This window comes from Bidens hawaiensis, unplaced genomic scaffold, assembly GCF_021521415.1.
Source record: "Bidens hawaiensis isolate Kalapana, Puna unplaced genomic scaffold, B.hawaiensis_p1.1 tig00029163_1, whole genome shotgun sequence".
NCBI classification, from domain to species: Eukaryota; Viridiplantae; Streptophyta; class Magnoliopsida; order Asterales; family Asteraceae; genus Bidens; species Bidens hawaiensis.
In genome coordinates, this window is record NW_027494811.1 from 149,287 (window position 1) to 174,146 (window position 24,860).

The 24,860-nt window shown below is 36.1% G+C and overlaps 3 protein-coding genes and 1 pseudogene across 4 annotated transcripts; 1 reads left to right on the top strand and 3 right to left on the bottom strand.

Annotated features, from left to right (window-relative positions):
* Positions 1–2,932: 2,932 nt before the first annotated feature.
* LOC143578356 (uncharacterized) lies at positions 2,933–3,549 on the bottom strand (annotated as a pseudogene).
* Positions 3,550–5,149: 1,600 nt separating this feature from the next.
* On the top strand, positions 5,150–5,674 carry LOC143578357 (uncharacterized). Its single transcript, XM_077061958.1, has one exon. The coding sequence runs from the start codon at positions 5,150–5,152 to the stop codon at positions 5,672–5,674; it is 525 nt and encodes a 174-aa protein (XP_076918073.1).
* Positions 5,675–6,714: 1,040 nt separating this feature from the next.
* On the bottom strand, positions 6,715–16,982 carry LOC143578358 (N-carbamoylputrescine amidase-like). The gene is made up of 10 exons (XM_077061959.1): positions 16,960–16,982; positions 16,739–16,900; positions 15,712–15,760; positions 15,532–15,623; positions 15,302–15,453; positions 15,160–15,206; positions 14,808–14,841; positions 14,413–14,579; positions 14,223–14,319; positions 6,715–7,107 (listed from the first exon to the last, which is right to left on the bottom strand). The coding sequence occupies exons 1-10, from the start codon at positions 16,980–16,982 to the stop codon at positions 6,935–6,937; spliced, it is 996 nt and encodes a 331-aa protein (XP_076918074.1). The 3' UTR covers positions 6,715–6,934.
* Positions 16,983–20,468: 3,486 nt separating this feature from the next.
* Positions 20,469–24,225, bottom strand: LOC143578348 (glucan endo-1,3-beta-glucosidase 14-like). 2 transcript variants are annotated; one of them, XR_013143245.1, is made up of 4 exons: positions 24,068–24,225; positions 22,301–23,334; positions 22,085–22,217; positions 20,492–20,822 (listed from the first exon to the last, which is right to left on the bottom strand). XR_013143245.1 is itself a non-coding variant. In XM_077061951.1 (3 exons), exons 1-3 carry the CDS (start codon positions 24,114–24,116, stop codon positions 22,155–22,157), a joined length of 1,146 nt encoding a protein of 381 aa, XP_076918066.1. In that variant the 5' UTR covers positions 24,117–24,225; the 3' UTR covers positions 20,469–22,154. The 2 variants fall into 2 exon arrangements, 1 of the variants encoding a protein (XP_076918066.1); XM_077061951.1 differs by having other exon boundaries at positions 20,469–22,217.
* Between the last annotated feature and the right edge of the window lie 635 nt (positions 24,226–24,860).

Consider the following 24,860-nt stretch of genomic DNA (forward strand, 5'->3'; position numbering starts at 1 on the left):
AAGATCCAAAAGCTACAAGTCTTCACAAACTCGTTGCTTGTTTCAAGTCAAGTCAATGATTGCTATGTAGCAAAAGAGCCCAACATGAAGAAATATCGTGAAAAGGCAAAAGGGATGATGAACACATTTCAAGATTGCATCATCAAACAAGTCCCAAGATCACAAAACAAAAGAGCCGATGCCCTGAGCAGGCTAGCATCCCTCACATTTGCACACCTCACCAAGAAAGTTTTGGTGGAAGTGTTGAAAACTCCTTCAATCCAAGAATTGGAGGTTCAAGATGTAATCACTGAAGAGGGTCCCAATTGGATGACTCTCATAGAAAAGTTCCTCAAAAATGGTGAGTTACCTTTCGAATCAAGTCCCGACAGTATGTGTTGCAAGGAGAAACCCTTTATAAAAAAGCTTACCTTGCACCACTACTAAGATGTGTGGGCCCTGAACAAAGTCAATATCTGATCAAAAAGGTTCACGAGTGGATATGTGGAGCTCATTTTGGGCCAAGAACGGTGGTTGCAAAATTGATGAACCTTGGATACTTCTGGCCCACCATGCACCGAGATGCAACCGAACAGCTCAAGAAATGTGAAGCTTGTCAAATTCACGCACCAGTTCCCAAAAGCCCTAAACACGATCTAGTTCCCATCTCTTCGGCTTGGCCATTCCACAAATGGGGAATGGATATTGTTGGTCCATTCCCACCAGCCAAGGGTGGGGTGAAATTTTTGTTAGTAGCTGTTGACTACTTCACCAAGTGGTCTGAAGTCAAACCACTTGCAAAAATAACGGGCAAACAAGTCATCGACTTTATATGGGAAAGCATCATCTGCCGTTATGGGCTACCAGGAGTGTTGGTCACGGATAATGGGAAGCAATTTGCCGAGAAGCCTTTCAGCACATGGTGCAAGGAATTCAGAATCACCCAAGTGTTCAGCTCGGTTGCTTACCCACAATCCAACGGCCAAGTTGAAAGAACAAACAGAACCATTATTGAAGGAATCAAAACAAGGCTGGGAAGGCATAACAACAATTGGCTTGAAGAACTCCCAAATGTTCTATGGGCAATAAGTACAACCGAAAAGACAAGCTAAAAACGAACGCCTTACAACCTAGTGTTCGGATCGGAAGCTGTAATCCCAGCAGAAGTTGGAGTTGTGACTCAAAGAACACTCAACATGGATCTCGAATCAAACGACAATGAGACCATGTTGAATTTGTAACTCCTTGAAGAAGTTCGTGATCAAGCCGCAATACAAGAGGCTAAGTACAAGCAGAAAATGGAAGCATATTACAATGCAAGAGTGAAACATGAACGTTTCAAGCCTGGAGACTTTTGTACTCCGAAACAATGAGACCAGCAAGAAAGAAAATCAAGGAAAGCTTGGCCCAAAGCTGGCCGACACAGAAGGTAAAAAGCTTCCAAGACACTGGAACGGCAAAACCCTTAAAATGTTCCATGCCTAGTTAAAGTCTTAAAATATGTTTCAAGAGATGTATAATTCTCCTTTTTGTGAACAACAACCTCTTGAATGAATAATAAAGTTTTGTCATAACTTGTCTTAACTATCCTATAATCAGGTTGAGAACCTAACAAGAAACTCCATGGCAAGGGCCATGTAAGGGGATGAGCTCCCAGGCCACATCGCTCAACAGGTTCAAGGGTTAAATGAACCTATATAAGGGGTGAGTTCCTATATCAATCCAACTCCATGAGACTTAGAAAATCTTTTCAACCAAAAAATTGTCTCATAGACGGGTCTGAACAGCCTACATCAATTCGTTCCTTAAGCTTTGAAAAAAGTTTATGAAACAAACATACATTAAGTAATGATACAAAGGATATCCAACGTGTGCTTTTTACCTAATGAAGCCTTGAAGCCAAAGTGACTGCAGCACTAAAACTTTTTAAGGAAAGTTAGCTAAAAAACACATCAAACTAACAAGACAAGCAACCAAAACACAAATACATAGAACATCACGATTCATAAACAAAGTCTTAAAAGGCCATAACCAGCATGCCATTCAGGCTAAACAAAGGAAATCATAAGGATTCCCATAAAAATGTTCAAAGGGCCAAAAAGGCTAAACATAACCATAAGAGCAGAAACCTTAAGGGTTTCATGCTAATCCTAAATTGTTTTAAGATTACATAATATTGTTCAAAGAGTGCTAAGAAAGCTATGAATAAAATGTTTCAAACACCAGCAGCAGGCCATAATGTTAGTTAGCCATGCCACAGCGAGCCATAATGTTAAAGGGGTTTATCATTTTGTGATGTTACAAGATTCACATAATTGAGTTACCAGGAATACATTGTGCGCCATTATAGTGTGTATGAGTAAAGAGATTCTCCTTTGCAATCCAAAGGAGCAAGAGCGCGTCAAGCAAGTTAAATCAAGTGATTAAAGTAAAATCTTATTATTATACCAACCGATATTTTTTGTTTTTTCACGACCTTCAAGTAAACCACCTTACGTCTAAAACACGTTATGATTATACCCACCAAATCTATCCCAGATGCCACATTTTGGGTCCTTATAATTATAACCTCTCGGGTCATTCTGGGCATGGAAAAATTGAAGAGCGAGTTAGAATGGGTTGTTTTAAAACTAAGAAAGGTTTGAAATGGATGGTTTCTTAAAAAGTAGGCATCCAAAATTAAATAGGTTGTACAACGTACGTTTATAGTCTCACAGTAATGCCAATATGCCATGACATGTCAAAAGTCAACACCACATTCTAGTCACATCGCACTTCACCCTTTATTCCCTTAACACCATGACATGTCAAAAGTCAATACCACAAACTAGTGTCGGACATGTAGCCTAGCCAGATCAGATACACACGTAACTGGCCCCGTCACACTCCTAAATCAGTGTCGGTGCACGCGTAACCAGTGTTGAACTACATATAACGCACATTGGTCAAAAGTTTATTCATAGTCAAAGTTAAAAACCTAAAACAAAAACACAACTAGAAAAACAACATTATCATTATGATTCAACATAATTAAGTAACAAAGACTTCCAAGTCAGACTTGTTCAATTACATCAAGAAACACAGGATCCACCGTCACGTGACTCTCCACGTGCACCTTAAACCTATGGCCCCACCACACCACCCTCGCCACCCCTTCAATATCCACCGTGGCATCCAGCACCATCTCCCTCTTACTGACGTCAACGGCAAACCTCACGGCATGGTGCGCCAGCTCCACGCTGTTGAGCCGAGCCGGCAGGTGGAGCAGCTGGCACGACTTCGGCGGCTGGGAGCCAGCCGACACAAGAGCCGAGCCGAGCCGAGCAAGGAGCCGGCGTAGAAGATGGACATCTCGGTGGAGGAGTAGTGGATGGGTACGGAGTTGGGGTTGGTGACGTGGACGGTGAGGATGACCTCGGCGTCGACGAATGGAAGGCTGAGCTTGAAGGAGGTGATGTTGATTGAGACCAGGTGGAAGGTTGGGTCTTTCGGCTTGGCTGAGATTAGAGCTGACGTGGCGGAGGCTGTGGCGGCTCCGATGAGAGCTGAGGTCCAGCTCCAGTTGACCATTGGTCTTGTTGGTTTCTCTGTTTTGATGACTGACTGAGAACATGCGGTGGGATATTGTTAGTTTGGTGTAGATAATAATAGTGTAATATTGCTGCTCGGTGAGGTCATATTGGTAATTTTAGCGTTTTGTTAGAATAGGTAAAATGATTTATTTTCTCAAAATAGAAGTATGTTATTTTCCATTTTTGTTAAATAAGAAACGCGTTACTAGTATAAGAGCATCTTTAACGTAGTAACGTGGAAGAGAGGAGGGGTGGAGGACATGACTAGGAGAAAGGGATGATGAAATTTGTGAGAATGGGTGTTGTCAAACCCGGTATTCCTCGTCAATGTTGTCAAACCCGGACTAGACATCGATCTAACACCTTAGTGAGTCACAGGTTGGCTGAACATTGACTCTGATGACGTCATAAATATATAAGTAAGTATATATGTATCCATTTACAATGTCATTTTCAATATGTAGGATGTATATATTACATCTAAAGAAACATAAATACAGCTTGGTTGGCTGGCTAGTAGAGAATTGAGTAGGCTTTCATCCCAACCATTTATCGGGGGTTTAATTCTCAGCTGCTGTAAAATTTTTGATGTAATAAAGAAAAAGCTTTTACCGGTTCAACTTGCGGTTCACCAGTTCCGATTGGACCGTAAACCGTCAAATCTGGTCGGGTTATTATAAAACGGATTATATGATGCGAACCAGAACGGATTTCCTAGCGGGTCCCGGTCAAACAGGTAGGCCCGGCCAGTCCGGTCCATGTTTCAAAACACTGTTCCACGCCCATCAACATCCATTCTCACAAATTTCACCATCCCTTTCTCCACGCCACGTCCTCTATCTTTCCTTTCTCTTCTAGCCCCGTTGATCTATTCTACATCACTATGTTGAAGATGCTATTATACTAGTAACGTGTTTCTTATTTATCAAAAATCGAGAATAATCATGGCATATTGGCATGTCGTAATTTTGTTTTGAGAAAAGAATAAATCACAATGTCTATTCTATTGAGATTGAGAGTTTAAGTCTCGTCGTGAACAAAAGACACAGATTTAGAAGTACAATTAATCGGTAAGTGTAGCATGTAAAAAAATGTAATTATGTATTCAAAATTATAAAACATTAAGAAAAACAAAATTACATTTAAAATTAAAATAAATAATATAAAGTCAATTATGCATCCGGGTGTTTAGTAGCATCTTTTACATGGTTTGTTACAAATAATTTCACTTCTTTTTACATTGTGTTCATAGGTAAAAACAAATTCACTTTATTTGTCGAAACACAAAATTAACAGCTTTTTTAGTAAAGGAAATGACACAAATAAACGTTTTAATAAACACAAAGTTGGAATTGGAAAAAAATATCTACCCCCATAAATCTATGACCACTAAATTGTAACCAAATTTTCCAAAAAGTAAAAGCCATCACAAACTCCCTATTTAATAGCATCACCCTTCCCTTAATGAACTTTAGACTTTATGAATTGGTCTCTCTAACAATACACACTCTTTCCATCTCTCCAAAACATTTTATCTCGCCTTTTATTGCTTTGCATTAGGTTTTCTCATATAAGAAGATACAAACACAAGAGAAAACATGGCTGCCTGTTTAGACCCCCCACCACCCATCCCTTCATGCAAACACATGAATCCGCTCGATGATTCACCCACCGATATGTTTTCCCGGTTCAATCTTAACGAAAAATCCAATTTCATTTTATCCCCGAATCATAGTCCTGAGAGCTTATCAGAAGCTCTCGGGTTTGAGAGCTTTGACGATGTGGAGGATGTGAATGATCAATGGGAAGAAAGACACGGAAATGTGATAAAACATGCGAAAACCAGGATCATGGGTGAGCCTAGAAGGTCAAGGGTTAGCGGGAAGGAAATCCCGCCACCAATTTCTTCTATTGGGAGGCGGGTTTGTTTTAAATCTTATCGGTATGATGGGAGGCTCGTTTTGAAGGAGGAAAAGATCCCGACACAAGATATCTTGCACGCGTTTAGAGAAGACGGGCGGTTGAAGCTGCAGTTTATTCAGTTTGATGATGACATGGAGCCTAAGCAGGAAAACGAAGCAAAATCTGATATCGGTAACGATATCATTGACGATATTCGTTAGTGATGATTAGGAAGATGATAACATGGAGGAAAATGTGATTAGGAAAGAACCACCATCAAAGCTTGATCACATGCCAACTTGTGAAAGTTGAAGATATTTCTCTTGCGAATAATAAAGTTTGTATATGTAATTATTTACATATACAAGCATAAACATACATGTTATGTTCATTTTCAATCAAAATTTCTAAGGCATTTTTCCCATGATTTTAGATATAATAGAAGCTTATCAGTTTTATAGAATACATTAGTTAGAAATTGTTGTAATCATCTTTATCAGGAGTAAGAGATAGATTTGATTAGAATTTCTGTGTAATTATCCTTATTGTATTCTTGTACATAGTTGACTATCCTTAATTGTATTCTTGTATATAGTTAATTGTATATAGTGTTAATAATGTATGATAACTTGGAATAGTTAATTGTATATAGTGTTAATAATGTATGATAACTTGGAGAAGTTTCCGTATTCATTGTTAGAAGGCGTAAGACACTCTGAGGTGTTCAAACCTCAATTACTTATCCAAACCGAACGATAGCTGCTTAAAGCTAAGAGATGAGGGCATAAACCACCTAAGTTCCGCCTCATGGGATCATAGAACATTTTAGCAAAATAATATGCAAAATAAACGTACACAAGCTACAACAATAAACTAGTCTATCCAAACAGAGAGTAATGAAAGCAGCAGTACCCTAGGTTTTCTATGGTGATAATGAACCATATCAACATATGATGATCTTGAAAGCAACATGTTTCAAGCTTTTATGTCACATGTTTATCATATGCAAACAACAAAAAGTTAGGGACCAACTTAGGATCTTTTTATTTTTCTCTAAATATCTTTGATATGCATATTTTAAGGTATATATCAAGAACATGTTAACAAGTCAAGGTAGTCAAATGAAAGTCAAATATGCAATTACCTAAAAAATAAAAAAAAAAACTATAAAGGGATCCACTTATCTTTATTAGATCACCAGAAAGTAGTTGTATGTAGGCAGAAGTAGATGAACATGTGTATCAATTTAAAGCATTCACCCGTGATGCCGAGACCCACACAACAGATAGATACCCATATCAAGACACAAGTTGTTTAATCATAAGGGATTTTATAGATGATAAACTAATCATCATTTGAAAAGCTTAAATATTTTAAATGTTAATACGAAATGAGTTCATGTTCATGATTTCCAAGTAAGGTTAAACCGAACATGATGTCATGTTATGGAAATGTTTAAAATAGATGAACTCAACTTGTAATCAAGAGCGGATGCTTCCATCTAAGGTCAAAAGCACCTTGTATAGATCTGGGCGTCGATCTCGGAATATTCCCCAGCTATGTCTCTTGGATTTAATCTGATCCAGATCAAATTGTGCTACAAGAACCGCTTCGTCTTTATCATTCGCAACTTCAACAATTTCTCCAGTAGGTCCTGTTTTTAATATAATAAACCGGAAATTTCAAAGTTAAATAAAACCTAACCGTCGACCCTTTAAATAAGACTCAAACTTGAAAGACAAGAAACGCTAAAACAGTTCAAATAGGAAACTAAATAAAGACCATTATCAAAATCCTAAAGTAAAACTCCAGAAATAAACAAACCCAAAATAAACTAATAACCAAAACTGACCCATAATTAAAAAGGCTAAACAGCCTTTGAAATACTTTAACCCAAATCGGACTTGAGCCCTTGCACCCCAAGATTAATCAAATTTGCACACTTCACAGCTTTTCACATGTGAACCCAAACGATTAAGTCTAGATTCATTAGTATTAAAAAAAGGAGATATCAAAAGGTGTTAGGTACTTAGGTTTAATATGGTGATCAGCATGACAGCATAACTTACTCTGGTTCTGTTAGGTTCGGAGTCACACACAAACACGAATACAATAGTAAAACCGAAAGAATAAACGAAAGAGGCACAAGGATTTAAGTGGTTCGGTCACGGTGTATGACCTACGTCCACTGTCGATAACTAGGGTTTTCTTATTATTGAGTGATACAAACTTACAAGTACAGGAGAGAATATATAGACTAGACAATTAGGGTTTAACCCTTTAACTAAACTGGGCCTGATTAGAGCTTTTGGGCTTGGCCAAAACTCAAACAGCTTAATCTCCTAATTCTGTCTATCCGTCTAAACCGGACCCGACCCATGATGGATCGGAGACCACAACATAACAATCTCCCACTTGGGCTTCGAGACATCTTCTCTAAACCACCACTTGGATGCGTCAAACATTTCAACCTGCTCCCATTTGGAGACGTAAAATGTCTTCACCTGCATTGCCTTGTACATGTAAAATAAAACCCATCTGGTTTTGCACCTCCTAGTTACCCTTCGCCTTCTCAACATTATTCCTGAAGGCCTGCTGAAGCTCTGCACAGCTTCAGCTTATCCAGTATCACCGGCTTGGTGAACATATCTGCTGGATTCTTAGCACCTGAGATATTTTTCAAACTGAAAACACCGTCACTGATCAAATCTCTGACAAAGTGATATCTCCTCCCGATGTGCTTAGTCTTCGAGTGATAGACTGGATTCTTCGCAAGTTTCACTGCACTCTCATTGTCATAATATAAGAAGAACTCTGCCTGTTTCTTTCCCAACTCTTCAAGAAAAGTTCTCAACCATACTAATTCTTTACTTGCTTCGGCTGCTGCCATATATTCTGCCTCAGTGGTTGATAAAGCAACACTTTTCTGAAGTCTGGACATCCAACATACTGCTGTTCCCCCAACTGTGAAAACATAACCAGTAGTGCTTTTAAACGTCTTCTTACATCCACCCAGATCAGCATCTGAATAACCCCTGAGAATTGTATCCTTCCCCTTAAAACATAACCCCAAACTGGAAGTACCCTTTAAGTATCTGAGTAACCATTTCACCGCTTCCCAATGTTCCTTTCCCGGATCCGACATAAAACGACTAACTACCCCGACAGCATGAGCAATGTCTGGCCGTGTACAAACCATGGCGTACATGAGACTGCCAACAGCAGATGCATACGGAACTTTAGCCATCTCTGTTCTTTCTTCCTCTGTTCTGGCAGACTGGTCTTTGGTAAGTTTGAAATGACTTCCCAAAGGTGTGTTTCTCGGTTTAGTCTTCTCATCATTCATCCTGAATCTTTCTAACACTTTCCCTATGTATTTCTCTTGGGATAGTGTTATGGAGCCATCTTTCTTTCTGGATATACTCATCCCCAAAATCTGTTTGGCTGGACCAAGATCTTTCATCTCAAATTCATCAGACAACTGTTTCTTCAACTTGCGAATCTCCTTCATATCAGATCCTGTAATTAACATATCATCTACATAAAGAAGTAGAATGATATATGAGCCTTTAAACTTCTTTAAGTAGCAGCAATGGTCGGCCTCGCATTTCTTATACCCAGTTCTCACCATAAAATCATCAAACTTTAGGTACCATTGCCTAGGTGCCTGCTTCAGACCATACAAGCTTTTCTTCAATTTGCAGACCCATTTTTCTTTCCCGGCAACCTGAAATCCCTCAGGTTGTGCCATATAGATCTCCTCGTCAAGATCACCATGTAAAAATGCTGTCTTAACATCTAATTGCTCTAGATGTAAATTTTCTGCAGCAACAATACTTAAGATCAATCTGATGGTGGTCATCTTCACAACTGGAGAGAATATTTCATTATAATCAATTCCCTTCTTTTGCTGGAAACCCTTGACCACTAAACGAGCTTTGTATCGTTTAGACCCATCATGTTCTTCCTTGACTCTATAGACCCATTTATTCTGTAGAACTCTTTTATCTGGTGGAAACTTGGTTAAAACCCATGTCTGGTTTTTACTCAAAGAGTTCATCTCCTCCTTCATAGCATGCTCCCACTGGAGCGAATCTTTCAACTTAAGTGCTTCATAATAACTCTCTGGCTCACCATTTTCAGTTAAAAGGAGATAATTAACTGAAGGTTTGTAACGTACTGGCTGTTTAGAAACTCTGGTGGACCTCCTAACCCAGTGCTGAGGCGGGTCAGGTTCTTGTAGAGACTGTTCATCCTCAGACTCTGAACTCCCACTGTCAGAGACTCCCTCTGACTCTTCATTTCCACCAATATCATCATCTTCAAATTCAGGAACTGTGGTTTCTTCAGTTTCTGTCTCGGGTTCGGTAGCTGACTCAACTGTCTTTTTCTGAACATCAATTTCATATTCAACCTGCTCTTTCTGAACCCTTGATTTTGAAGTGTTTCTATCTTTGTATAACTCAGCCTCATTAAAAGTTGCATGCTTGCTTCTGACTACTTTTCTGCTTTCTAAATCCCAAAGCCTGTAGCCCTTTTCGTTTGACCCATATCCAATGAAAACATATTTTTTAGCTTTAGCATCAAGCTTGTCATTTTTCACTAGATCATAAGCGCTACACCCAAAGACTTTCAAATGCTTATAATCTGCAGCTTTACCTTTCCACTCTTCTTCTGGTGTCTTGAAACCCAGCGGTACTGACAATCCCCGGTTAATTAAATAAGCTGCAGTGTTAACTGCATCTGCCCAAAACGTCTTTGGAAGCCCGGCATTAAGTCTCATACTTCTTGCCCTTTCATTTAACGTCCTGTTCATTCGTTCTGCCACTCCATTTTGTTGAGGAGTGCCAGGGACTGTAAAGATCATCCGAATACCGTATTCTTCACAATAATCACGGAATTCTTTGCTAACGTATTCACCACCGTTATCCGTCTTCAAGCATTTCACCTTCAAATCAGTTTCCAATTCAACAGCAGTTTTCCATTTCTTAAAAGTATCAAAAACATCAGATTTATTTTTAAGAAAGTAAACCCATACCTTGCGTGTCGAATCATCAATGAAGGTGACATAATAGTGCGATCCTCCCAAAGAAGAGACTGAAGTTGGTCCATAGACATCAGAGTGAATAAGCTCCAATTTCTGAGCTTTTGGTTGTTTTCCGGTCTTCACAAAAGATACCTTCTTCTTTTTACCGAAAACACATGGTTCACAAAATTCAGATTCAACCTTCTTCAGTTCTGGAATTTTTCCTCTAGCAACGAGCATTTTCATCCCTTTTTCACTTATGTGGCCGAGTCGTTGGTGCCACAAACTAGACTGACTCGGTCCACTGGTCACTGCATTTACCCCATCAGCTGGAATTTCAACCATGTATAAAGTGCCCTTCTTTTTACCTCTGGCGATCACAAGATTCCCTTTCACAACTTTCCATTGACCCCCACCAAACATAACATCATATCCTTGGTCATCTAACTGCCCAACAGAAATTAGCTTTCTTCTAAGGCTAGGAACGACCCGAACATCCTTTAGAGTCCATGAGGTGCCCAATGAAGTTTTTAGTTCAATATCCCCCATCCCCGTGATATCAACAACATGATTATTAGCCAAACGAACTTTACCAAAATTACCTGTTCGGAGATTCTTCATCTTCTTCGTGCTATAAGTGGCATGAAAAGATGCACCAGAATCCATAATCCATGAATCTGTTGATTCTTCAACACAGCAGATAAGAGTCTCTTCTGAACCTTCTGAATCATCTGAACCGGTGGCCAGATTAACTTCCTTCTTAGATTCTTTCTTTTCTTTTGAAATTGAGGGGTTAGGGCATTGGTTTCTGAAATGCCCCATTTCTTTGCAATTCCAACACTCAATGTCTTTTCTGGGCTTTGACTGACTTCTTCTTCTAGACTTTGACCTACCCCTGCCATTACCTTTCTCTCTTCTCCTACCTCTCCCTTCGGTGCTCAATATAGAACTAGATGTCTCACCAGAATTCCTTCTTCTTATGTCCTCCCCTAAAATCAAATCCCGGACTCCTTCAAAAGTAAGCTTAGTATTCCCAGAAGAACTACTAACTGCAGTAACAGTCCCTGACCAACTTTCGGGTAACGAGGATAACAAGAGTAACGCTTGAACTTCATCATCAAACTTGATATCAACAGAAGACAAACGAGAAATAATAGTGTTGAAGTCATTAACATGAGAGGTAACAGATGCCCCTTCCTTCATTCTGGTGTTAACTAGCTGTCTAATCAGAAATACCTTGTTTGATGCAGAAGGCTTTTCATACATATTTGACAAGGCTTTCATAAGACCATACGTGGTAGTTTCATTTACAATATTGAATGCCACATTCTTAGCTAGTGAAAGTCTAATAACAGCTATGGCTTTTCTGTCAAGTACCTTCCACTCATCATCTTTCATACTTTCCGGTTTCCTCTCTTCTAGTGCTTCCATTAAGTCTTTCTGACATAGCAAATCCTCAATTTGCATTTTCCACCATCCAAAATCCTGACCATCAAACTTCTCAATCTTGATCTTTCCGTCCTCAGCCATTATCCAAACTGAGTTTTGATTACAGCAAACAACCAAACTACCCAAGGAATAAAAGGACTGGAAACTGATCAGAAAAAACGAACCAGCAGCTGCGGAACCCTAATCAGCGGCGGCGGTACTGTAGCGGCGGCGCGGTACTGTAGCGGCGGCGGCGGTACTGTAGCAGCGGCGGTGGAACTGTAGCAGCGGCGGTGGAACTGTAGCAGCGGCGGTGGAACTGTAGCAGCGGAGCAGCGGCGGCGGAACTGTGTGTATAATCGAGAACCAGGCTCTGATGCCAATTGTTAGGTTCGGAGTCACACACAAACACGAATACAATAGTAAAACCGAAAGAATAAACGAAAGAGACACAAGGATTTAAGTGGTTCGGTCACGGTGTATGACCTACGTCCACTGTCGATAACTAGGGTTTTCTTATTATTGAGTGATACAAACTTACAAGTACAGAAGAGAATATATAGACTAGACAATTAGGGTTTAACCCTTTAACTAAACTGGGGCTGATTAGAGCTTTTGGGCTTGGCCAAAACTCAAACAGCTTAATCTCCTAATTCTGTCTATCCGTCTAAACCGGACCCGACCCATGATGGATCGGAGACCACAACATAACAGGTTCCTGGTTCTTCAAGTTTAAGTTGAACAAAATATCACTTGTTAATTAAGCTTTTTATTTAATATTAATATTAGTCACACACATACCTTTGGAGTATATTTGGCCTACTTTACATTAAAACACGCCACATTGATTAAGATGACATATAATGGAAATTAATCAACGCGGTCGGTATTTTCGAACTCTGAAAGTCAGTTGGTAACTCTGACGAGCAGCCAACCGAGAAGTTAGATAGCAAAAGTGAGGAATCAACAAATGGTTGCGGCGATTGACCAAGAAACTAAGGTACGCTCGCCAGTCGCAACTCGCAGAGGATGAAAAAGAAAACTAGGTCACCTAGAACTATTGTAGCGGTAGCGGTTGACTGATGTTAACATGATAATTTTTATCAAAAGAACAGTAACTAAGTAGAAGTTATCATGCTGACAGCATCTATCTACCGCAACAATAGTTCTTGGTGAGTTAATTTCCTTCCACCATCAATGAGTCGTGACCGCCAACCAAACCTGACCTTCTCAGTCCGCCACTACAACACTTCTTCAAGACTTCTCAAGTGACTGCTCAACAGAAAACGAAATATCTTTCAGAGTTCGAATTAAACCGGCCTCTCGCGGGGAAATATCGGCCAACTTAATCAAACTTCAAATATACATCGTTATAATCACTAAAGGTGTGTTCTAAGAACATCAAAGTTACTCTAAATGTATGTTTAAACAACTAATATTTAACTAACAACTAATTAAAACTTAATTAACAGCTAATATTTAGTACAGCTTAAACTAAAAAAAATTAGATGAATATTAAGATTGGACACTAATCATATAATTAAAAAAGAAAGCAAAGAGTGATCCGGGTCAATCCGACCGGACCCGACCCGTTAACCAACCAGCTAGCCTGGTAAACGAACTAAACAAACACGAACGGGGCTTATTCGTGTTCGTTCATTTAGCTTTAACCGAACAAACAGTCAACACAAACACTCAAACAAACATATTTTCTTGTTTGCGTCCGTGCGTTAAGAAAAAGAATGTGTCCATGTTCGTTTATGTCCGTTCGTTATATTTAAACGAACGGTTCACGAACATAGGAGCAAACAAATGAACATAAATGAATGAACAGAAACCAACACGGAACACCGGTTAAAACTTAAAAGTAAACGTAAATATCCAAATAAAAGTCTAAAATGCCATCAAACATTTCAAAGTTAAACAAATATAACCAAATAGTTTTAAATTATGAAAACTAAATTGACTTCAAATTAATATGAGTGATAAATAATATTTGAATTAATGATTAAATGAACATAAACAAATGAACTGTAAACGAACATAAAGGAACCAGCATAAACAAACGCTCACGAACATGAATGAACGAACAAGACATTTATTCATGTTCGTTCGTTTAATTAAACGAACAAAAAAAGAGTGCTCGTGTTCGTTCATTTATTATATGAACAAACATAATCAAACTTCCCGCCTAACGGGTTACGGACGATCAACTGAACATTCTATTCGTTTACAGGCTTAAAACCAGCCAATTTGTCAAATCGAATAATAACTAATTACAGTTAAAGGTTTTAAGCAACTTCAGAAATGCATACCTGCTATAAAAGAGTTGCCATAAAATGTAATTGCACTTTTGCCATGTTCTGTCTCAATGACCTCTTTACCAATGCGATTTGATGCTACAAGAGGCACCTTGAAAAACGTAAATAGTAATTTAAATACAAGAAGTTATAAATAAATTCAACATTTAGATATAGAACTGGTCAACATTCAAACTTGACTAACCAAATTAGCTCCAGCATGGCCTTGCATCACACGCTTCCAATGGTCCCGTGAATCAAGACCTTCATCTTGAGGTTCAGAACCTATGGCAGTAGGATAAAACAGTATCTCTGCACCTTGAAGAACCATGGCTCGGGCTGCTTCCGGAAACCACTGATCCCAGCATATTGCTGTCAAAAGATAACATCATATTTTTACAAACTGTAACTTTTTATAAACAATCAATTGAAGCAACAGAAAACAAGTGTATACAGCAAATACCTTTCAATTTTACAACTTTGCCCTTACATCACAAGGAAAGACAAAAAAGGGCAAAACTGTAAATTTGAAAGGTTCTTCTAGAATGGATCCAACCAAAAATTAGTCAAAAGTTGGTATCTGAAAATTGAAAATCGTACCGACTCCGATCTTGGCAAACTTGGTTTGGAACACCTGTACATAAACACCAAGACATATTTGGTTAGTACATCTTCATATTAAAAAACTAGGGCTTATTTTTTAATATTATAATATGCGCTCCATCACTTCATATTATATGCCAACTTTCAATTATTGTCATATAGATTAATTTCCTTCAATATTGAATGAACTATTATAATATTTGATATAAAAAATGAAAACACTTACATATAATAGATGTAGCATTAATAACATGCAATTTAATATTAGTTTTCAACCTCGAAAAAGACTGAGCTTGACCATCAAAGGTCAAAGTGAACATTTAATATTACACGAGTGTATAGAACTCACCTTGAAGCCAGTGTCACCTGGATTAAAGTAGAACTTTTCTTCGTATCCTGTTGCGAAAATAAGTTGTTGATTTTAATAAAACTAAAGAAACAATATATATGATTTTAGGTGATTTACTTTAAAAAAATAAAATAAAACATACCTGGTCCATCTGGGATATGAGATTTTCTATATATTCCAAGATCAGTCCCATCAGCATCAATTATAGCTATTGAGTTGTAATGTGCATTATTTGCTTCCTCAAAGAAACTCACAGGTATAACAACTCCTAATTCCTTAGCAAGTTTCTGCATCCTGCAAAGTATGTACTTAAGCTTAATAAAGTTAATTAAACAAGTTATGTACAACTTTAATCATTCATCACATATTCACCTCGAAATTGTGGGATGCTCTTTATACGGTTTTGCTCGCTGAATGAAGTCCTCGCGTTGTGCTTGACAAAAGTAATAGCCTTCAAACAGTTCCTGTGAAATGAAACCATACGCACTACAGGTCATATAAATGCTTAGTTTAGCAATAATGAATTCATTTTTCAAGATTCAAATTTCAAACCTGAATAAGAATGATATTAGCACCCTTCTCATGAGCAGATCTAACTAGCCTGCAATGTAAAACACGTTTTGAAAAACAATTTAGGGGTGTGCATTAAACTGAGAAAAGCAATCCGAAACCCAAAAAACCAAAACATAAGTCAACAGTTTAGTTTTATGCTTTTGTAAAAACCGCACTTACGGTTTGGTTTTGCCTTTGTAATAAAAACCAAAAAAATCCAAACCAAATTTATAGATTTTCAATTTTTATTATTTTTTAAGTAATTTGAGAGAATTTAATAAATATGTACCTTAATTTTTTTTTTCGACCCAAAATTTATAAGCTCAAATGACCCCAACCAAAACTGAAAAACCGTAACCAAATGGTTTTCAAAAATGATAATTTAAAACTGAATTTTTGGTTTTTGGTCCGTTTTATCCCAAAACCTAACTAAATTCATTATTTTGGGCCAAAAAGGATTTTCAACCCAAAATTTTCAAGCTCAAATGAAAAAACCAAATAAACCAAACAGTTTTCAAAAACTTAAAAAAATATAGTTTTGGTTTTGGATTTGGTTTTAAGCCTAAAACCGAACCAAATTCATAAATTTGGGCTTTTTTATCAACCCAAATTTTCAGGCTCAAACGGCAAAACCGAAAGTGAACAAAACCAAAACAGAAAAAACCTTTTCACAAATTTTAGAACCGAACCATTCACAGCCCTAGAATACATTATTCACAGTGATTAAACATGAATCATAGCAATATTATTCATCTTAATTTCACACCGATTGGACTTAAATCATGTATCAAACCCTAATTTAACTAAACTAATCAAATGATTCAAACTTGTAGAGCTTAATTCAGTTCAACAGAAGACTTATTAACAATTCGCACACAAACAAAAGCACGTAATTAGGTTTAATCGATGAGTGTACAACTGTATAAGCTAGCAATCATTAAACAAAATAACAAAACCCTAACTTTTAAATAGTGAATTGAGCAGAGTGAAAGAAGTTAAGAGAGGTTGTATGTATAGTATAGTATACCTTTCGGCGGTGGTGACGTTAGTTGCAATATCGTCGGAGCAAGCGAACTGCAAAGCTGACACCACCACTTTCCGCCCAGCCATTTTTACCTTTCTTTGTCTGATGGAGACTGAAACTGAAAGTGGTGTGTTCGGAGGTTTTACGCACTGTGTCACTGTGTATCTTTAAATTTTTTTATTCTTTTTTATTATTAATTTTTTTTACTAATTTACCGTTAATACCGACCAAATTCGCATTCGTTCATCGTTGTAATGCGTGTATTTTTTATTTTATTCTTTTGTTCTCCACCTCGCACGAGTTTCTTGTTTGTTACCGTTGATACCAAAATCATGTTAGTTTGTTGTGGTAACTCTCCAGTTTTTTTTGTGTTTGATATATGTAAATTTATTGTATTTGAGCGTTGAATTTTTACTTTTATTTTTGGTCTAGTTTTGGTGTGATAACCTGATACTGGTTGAATTCGCGTTAACTTGCAACTGCACTGCGTGATTTTTACTAACAGGCTACACTTCGTTTTAAGAATGTTTTCTATCATAAGTTATACGGGTGCTAGTATGATTTTAAGAGTTTACTTTTTTTAAGTTTATTATCGAAACCGTTACAAACCTAAGCGATACCAACCGAACCACCATCATTCAACATTGTTTACTTTTTCGGTTTTTTATTAATACTTATTTTTTTTTGGGTAAATGGTGTTTGCCCGACAAACTTTTAAAACATAAAAAAGCTAATACAGCCTTTATGAGGCATAACTCCCCACCCCCCCCCACCCCAAACAACAAAATAAATAGGAATACATATCAGGGCCAGCCCATGGGGGTGGCAGGGCGTTCAACGTCCACAGGCCCGACACCCCGTTTGGCCTGAAATTTTGTTTTTAAAAAGTCATGTGTTTTTATTTAATACAATATGTATATTTAATGTTTGAACTTCATTACATAATCATTAGCTTGGTTTAGTGGCTAAGGGGTATTACTCTCAACCAGAAGTTATGGGTTATAGTCTCATTTAAGACATATTTAATTTTTACGAACACACCAAACCTATATAAAAAATAAATATAATGTTTGAACTCCATTATATAATTTTTACGCAACACGAATTATAACCAAGTAAACCTATATAAAAATTAAATTGTTTAAACCCAACAAAATACTCCTTTTACTTAAGGCTCAAAAAAAATTTCGGCTTCGCCCTAAAACCTTTTTTGTTTTCTCAAAGCTGGCCGTGCACCATACAAACGTTTCCTAACACACCAACCCTAGTCGTCCTAGTCAGTAAGGTGTCTCTATCTTTGTTATTAACAAAATCCACTGAACCAAATAAATGGTTCATGACAATAACTTTTTGGGTTTTGCTACCTAGTTATTGTCGGATATAAATTTTGATCAAAGTTCCATGTCATGTTTTCTCGGCTAGTAATTTATGTTTCTATTAAGTTAATATATAGAAATAAAATAAATTTTATATTTGCATTTATTTAGTGATCGTACAACATTTTAAGAAACATAATAAAAAACAAATCACTTCACATAAATCAAAAAGATTTTATAACAAGATATGTTAAATAAATATGTTAAAATAAATAGTGGATAACCAAAATACAATTGTTTGCATCTGGTTTCATCGGTCTAAACTAAATCCATTGGAATACTGAATACATAGTTCATTCTAGCATTAAAGCTTTAACGTCTTTATCACAAAGCCTTGTTGGTTCGTTTTAACTCGTAAGTAGGGGTGTAAAAAAGGCAAGCTGACTCGTGAGCTGTTTAAGATGGACTCGTTAAATAATATTCATGATAAAAAAAGTTATAAATTAAATGGAACAAAAAACATGTATAAATTAATAAATAAATAATAAACGAGCCGAATCAAACTTGAGCTTGAAAAAACGACTTATAAGCCGAGATCAAGACAAGCCGTGCAGAAGTTTGAGTTTTCATATGACAAAATGAGCCAAACTCGGGCTCTGCTCATTTACACCCCTAGTCTTAGCATCACTTGAAGATAAAGTTAACTAAAAAACATGCTTAAAGTTTTGAGTTGTTGGTCATTCCTAACATCTTGTGTGATGCCTCTAACAACTATTAAGAAAATATGTGTCCATAAGTGCTTATACTTTTCGGCATGTTATTGGTCGGGAGTTGGACCACTTCTCTAAGGAGCCATTGTCAAGACGAAACCTACACCCATGGCCATAAAGGGTACAAAATGACGGCCTTTTGGACATCCTGAGACGTCGTAACAACTTTGCCCTCAAATTTTATTAATTAAATTGAAAAGTCCTAACTTTTAAATCAACTTTTAAGTGGGAATAATACCATTTGAATTCAACCCCTTTCCAATGACTTTCTTGTCACAAAGCCAACTTTACAAATATCATATAGAAAATCATTGTCAAAAATTGCATTTCTTAGGTGATCTAAGCATGAAAAGCAAGAAAGTTTATACTTGTAAGTAACATAAAGTGTTTTTCACACATTCATCATTTAAGTGTTGTCTTACATGTTAAATCATGGTTCTATCCCTTTTAATGCTAGACAACTATGAATCACAGTACCTGTCCGCTAGTAAAGATCTTAAACTGGTTATGCTCGTGTGCAGGCCCGTCTTCAAGATTTTGGTTGCCCAAGACGGGTATGGAAAATGTGTCTTATACAATTTTATTTTTCAAAAGATTAGCGATAAAGCTCTAATTTATTACTAATTTATTAGAACTTAAAAGAACCCAAATCCATTATTTTGTTTATATTTGGTGGATAATATTTAACCCTTAATATAAACCCAAACACTTGAATAAACATATTTTTTTACATACATAATGTTTTAAAACAATTTGGGCCCCTGTCGAAAATAGGCCAGACACGGTGTTGGTTGGCAATGACATCAACCCGAAAAACGTGTTCACACTTCACACACACACACTAAGTTGACACGGACACGATCGGTTTACACTCCATTTCTTTATTTTCCACATTGCTACTCTAAATTTATAAAGTTACCAAAAGAATAAGTGTTTTAACTTAAAAATTTTAACATAAAATACTAAACCAACTTATAGTTTTGATATAGCATACCCTTTAAAAATTTTAAACGTAAACAAATCAACCTACAAACGCATTAGATTAACCTAAGACTAACCCGTTCAGCTAACACGGGTTCAACCTAAAACTGTGTCAAATTTCATGTTAGATTCATGTCGTGTTAGACGTCCAAGTCTTTACAAACAAGCACTTACAAACTGGACAGTTGGCTTAAACGTTGACTGTGGTTAATAAGTACTTGCCTAAACTACAGGGGTTTTCTAGGGACACCGCCCCTTTTTGCTATAAAAACACACCACCGTATAGGACTATACGGCGCATATAGGGAGGGGGTATCCCTAGTAGGACCCAAACTACACCGTTTCATTAAAGTAGAACATAAAAAGCTTTTATGCAAGTGTATTTCCTGCAACTAGAAAAGACTAGTAGATTGAACCAGAAGCAATAAAAAGTAACTGAGGATCCCACATGTTTGAGGATTTTGATTATATGAAATTATATAAAGCAACTGATCATAATCTAGATGGTATCAAATCATTGATTATAAATCTTCAATAAGGTTCTAAGCATGAATGATTGCTACCTAAAACAATAGTACACCACAATTATTATCATTCATATTAAATGTAACCAACCAATCAATTACCAATAAATAAACATAACAGATAACTTAAACTAATAATATTAACAATAACAATAGTTGTTTGCTCACAAATGGAATAAGTATATTTATTCTAAGTCACAAAATTACAGCATCAAATCTAATCATGAAAACAAAAAACAGTAACAAGAATATAATGATATGAAAAAGAAATCTAAAATAATAAAATGTTACAAAAATATTTCTGTAATTCCTAAACGATTCGGTTTATTATTACTAAATATAGTAGTACCTTATTGCGTATAAAATAAGAATTTCTTCGAAACTATTAAAAAAAGGGAAAAAAACATGAAATCTCTATATGTGAACTATGAAGATGTGATAACTGCTGCTGTGAAAACATTGGTGTGGACATGAATGTGAATCCTTAAGCTGTCACCTGTAACATTTAGGTAGCAAAATCCAAATTCATTAGATTAAATGACCAAGAAAAGTAAGAGTTTTGTGATGAGTCATGTTTGAAATGTTCTAATTTATAATTTAATACAAGGATTAGTGGAATCATGACCCAAAAATAGGCTGCCTAAAAAGCGCATACCAAATTAACCACATTTTCAACATTGCAAACCAAAATTGACAGTTAGTTGTGCAAGAAATGTCAACTAGATTAATAATCTTATCCTCTTAATGACAAGCTGACAATAAGAAATGTATTTCTTGATGTTAAAATCCACTTTCAAGAATAATAATGCGTTGCGGCTAAAAACCGATGAAATATTATTCAACATGTAAGAAAAAACAAGCGAATACGTAAGCGAGTTAGATTCTTTTATATATTAAATGTGAAAGATACCCAACTTGGACTAAAGTTGGCATACAAATATACAATTACTATTACTATCATACAATATAATAAATAGCCTTAAGCTTACAAAAAGAGAAAGTGACATTAAGAAATAATCTTTTATAATAAAAAGAAATAGGTACAGTGAGGATACAGTGTGGAAATGAAAGATATACACTAAAAAGCAACATCAATGAGCTTTCATTTTTCAATTATTATTTTTCATTTCCTTTTTATAATTATTTGATTAAACAGAATTTGGACTTTTGTATACTATAAGAAATCAATAATTTTGTGTGCAGTAAGATTCTTTATTCCATGATTGTAAGATGAGACAAGATAGGATGTACAATAGTGTCCATACCTTCAAATCTTTAATTTTTCAAAATGTAACAACAGCACACAAATTGTATTGTATTCACACATTTCAATTTTCTTTTAAGCATGCTTATTTTGCTAACATAAAGTATAATAGAAAGTGGACCAATGTAGAAGTTTCTAAATATATAAAAACATGAAGTTGTATAGCAAGTGTTGAACATGTCGTATATCGAATGTAAAAAGGTTAACTTTTGACAGACAGTTTGAATATTATGAGCCCACAAATTTGGTGGCAATGGGGTCCAACAATATCATCTTAGAAAGATGGTGGTGTTGGATTTTTTTCAATGGATGCATACAAATTTCAAATAATAATCTTATGATTCCTTGAAGATATTTTGCTATTATGGCCATTATGAACTCAACTAATCGGTAGGTTAAAACCGGTTGGTGACGAATAACTGAATAAATTAATAGCCTTAGACATTTACAAATATGCCCTTGAATGTATGACATGATTGGAGTTAAGAAATTACCTTTAAAATCATCCTCTTTAGGGACTTTGGGCCCCTATGCAATTTGATCATTAAGTTATATATTAAATGTTCATCTCTTAAGCAAAGAGTAGGATCCAAGAAGCAATATCAGAAGGTTGAATATAGAAAATACCTGCAAACACACAAAAAAAAATATATTAAATTAACAATGTATGAAATGTATCTTAAATATGAATTAAGCAGACGCATTCTTACATTTTTATACGATGACGAATAATCAATTCTTGGAAGAACATAACTTTTTACACCAAGGTTATAGACCAAGGTGCCATCCGGATAATACAATCCGAAATTCCTCTCTGAAGTCGGACCATTCTTCTCGTTTTCATTAAAAAGGGCAAAAATGTAAATATCAATCGGTTGTGAAGGTCGGGCAGGAGTACCCTCGCCTTGTTGCATTCTTTGCATTAAATTCCTATTATATATTCCTGCATTTTGAACCGTTGCTCCCGCTTCATTTTCATCGCCTTTAGACGGCCACCCAGTCTCCGATATTTTAACTTCTACATCGGTATGCCCCAATGCCTTTATAGCTGCGTAAACCGCATCTATTTGTGCATACAACATATTATCATATTTCAAATTTGTACTTGGATCAACCAACCCTTCGTTTGGTTCAAAAAGCACATACTCCAACTTCACATTGTTTGGATCACCTTTATATGCAAAATAAGGGTACGCGTTGATGAAAAAGGGCGAGTCAACCTGAGCATGAAAGTCAAGAATCGGTTTTATAAACTGAACCATGTCTTCCCGAAATGCCCCTTGTGAAGGCGGGAAGGAAGTTGCTAATATTTGAAGCGAATGAGCCGTGGTTATGTAAACTTGTTTGTTTAATCCAAGGCTAACTAACGCTTCTTGCATAGTTTTCATAGCGGGAAGAAGGTAAGACGCTAGCTGACTATCGGTCCCTCCTAAAACCTCGTTTCCCACATTGATACATGTGATTTTAGTTTGTGAAATATAAGGTTGAACATTTTGTTGAATCCATGTTTGAGCTTGCTGTGGGTCCCGCATTCGTTGAAGGTATTCGTTGCCTAAACCGATGATTAACTCGATGTCGGTTCCTGCAAACGCTTGTAACACTGTCGGATCTGCATCGTATACTTTAACTCTATTTATGTTTAAAGATTTAAGTAGTTTTGATACTTGTGATGGAGGTAAAAGATTGTTGGCTATTCTTCCATAGTTCACCCCAACTCCAATGCTGAAGATGCCAATAAATAAATCTGGAAACATATTATTTGATCAAATTAGAGCTAACTTAAGTATTCAAACTCATAATTAGAAAAGATATGTCATAAATGGCTCAACATTCTCGTTTCGGGGTGTGCATGAAACTGAAAAAACCGGGAAAAAACGAAATAACCGAACCAAAACAAAAACGAAGATTTAATTTTTTTTTCCAAGAATTCCAAATTTCCGGTTCAGTTCGGTTTCTCATGTAACTAAAAGTCTAAACACAAAGAATCCGGACCAAACCGAACCTAACTTAACTTATATGTTTTCATTTTTTATTTTGAATTTTAAGTAACTTATAATAATCTAAAATATAGTTAAACCAAAATTTTCAACTTAGTTGTATAATAATCAATTAATTATTAACTAACAAAATATAATCAACCAAAATTCAATAGTTTTAACCATCTTTTTCGGAGCAAAAGTTTCAAGCTTAAATGGCAAAACCGAAAAAGCTAAAACCAAACCAAAAATCGAAAAACCGAAACTTTGGTGCCCGAAATAACTCAAAAGCAAAAGCATATAATCCTAACTGATTAATTTTAAATTAACCTAACTAGTTAAACTCATTATTTGACAGAATAAAGTCAAAATTAGGACAACATGCAACATTATCATATCTGAAATACTGAAATAACTGAAAATCAAAAGCATATAATTCTAATTAAATCAAAATTGCGACCAATTACCGACCAAGTTTGGAAAATTATTGAGCTTAGTTACCTGATAAAGTGAGGAGCAATAGAAGTTTATGGAAGAATACAGCGGCCATTATAATTGAACACTTGCCGCCGCTTATTATTATTGTTATCCGCCGTGCTTTAGCGACGGGATAACTTCCGGTGTCGTTAATTCAGAGAGTTGATCCTTGAGAATAAATGTTAAGGCTTTATTTATATAAGAAACGGACGGACCGCGTGTATATCTCACTACCGACTTAAATATCTTTTATTTTATTTTATTATTTTCTTACCAAAGTTTGGAAATGAATTTAATACCGAGTGAACTTTTCTGAAATGGAATGTCAATCGTTGATATCTAGCTGCTAAATATCTCATTTTTAGTTAATTCAATTAAAATTTTAAGGTTTAGATAGTCACACATACGTCCCTTTGATTTACTCATAGTACATGTTTGCTTCATATGGTCTATACAGTTAATTCGTTTAATAAAGTAACGGACACGAATAAGAAATTTTGTATGTTTAGGTAAATGAATAAACATGAACAAAGATTGTGTTTGTTTATTTGTGTTCCTGAACGTTCGGTAATGTGTTCATTTACGTTCATTATTTATGTTCGTTAGTTAAAGGTTTTTTTATATTTTTACAATATTTTATTTGCAATAACCAACCTAACATTTATTTATTTTTTTATTGTTTATGTTTAGTTTGTTTAGACATTTCGTTAATAGTTTGTTTTATAAAGTCTTGCTTTAACTAACGATAAAAAATCTCGACTAGGCTCCGATTAATCATCGGTTAATCGTTAGTCCCTACCCCCACCGATTAGTTTCC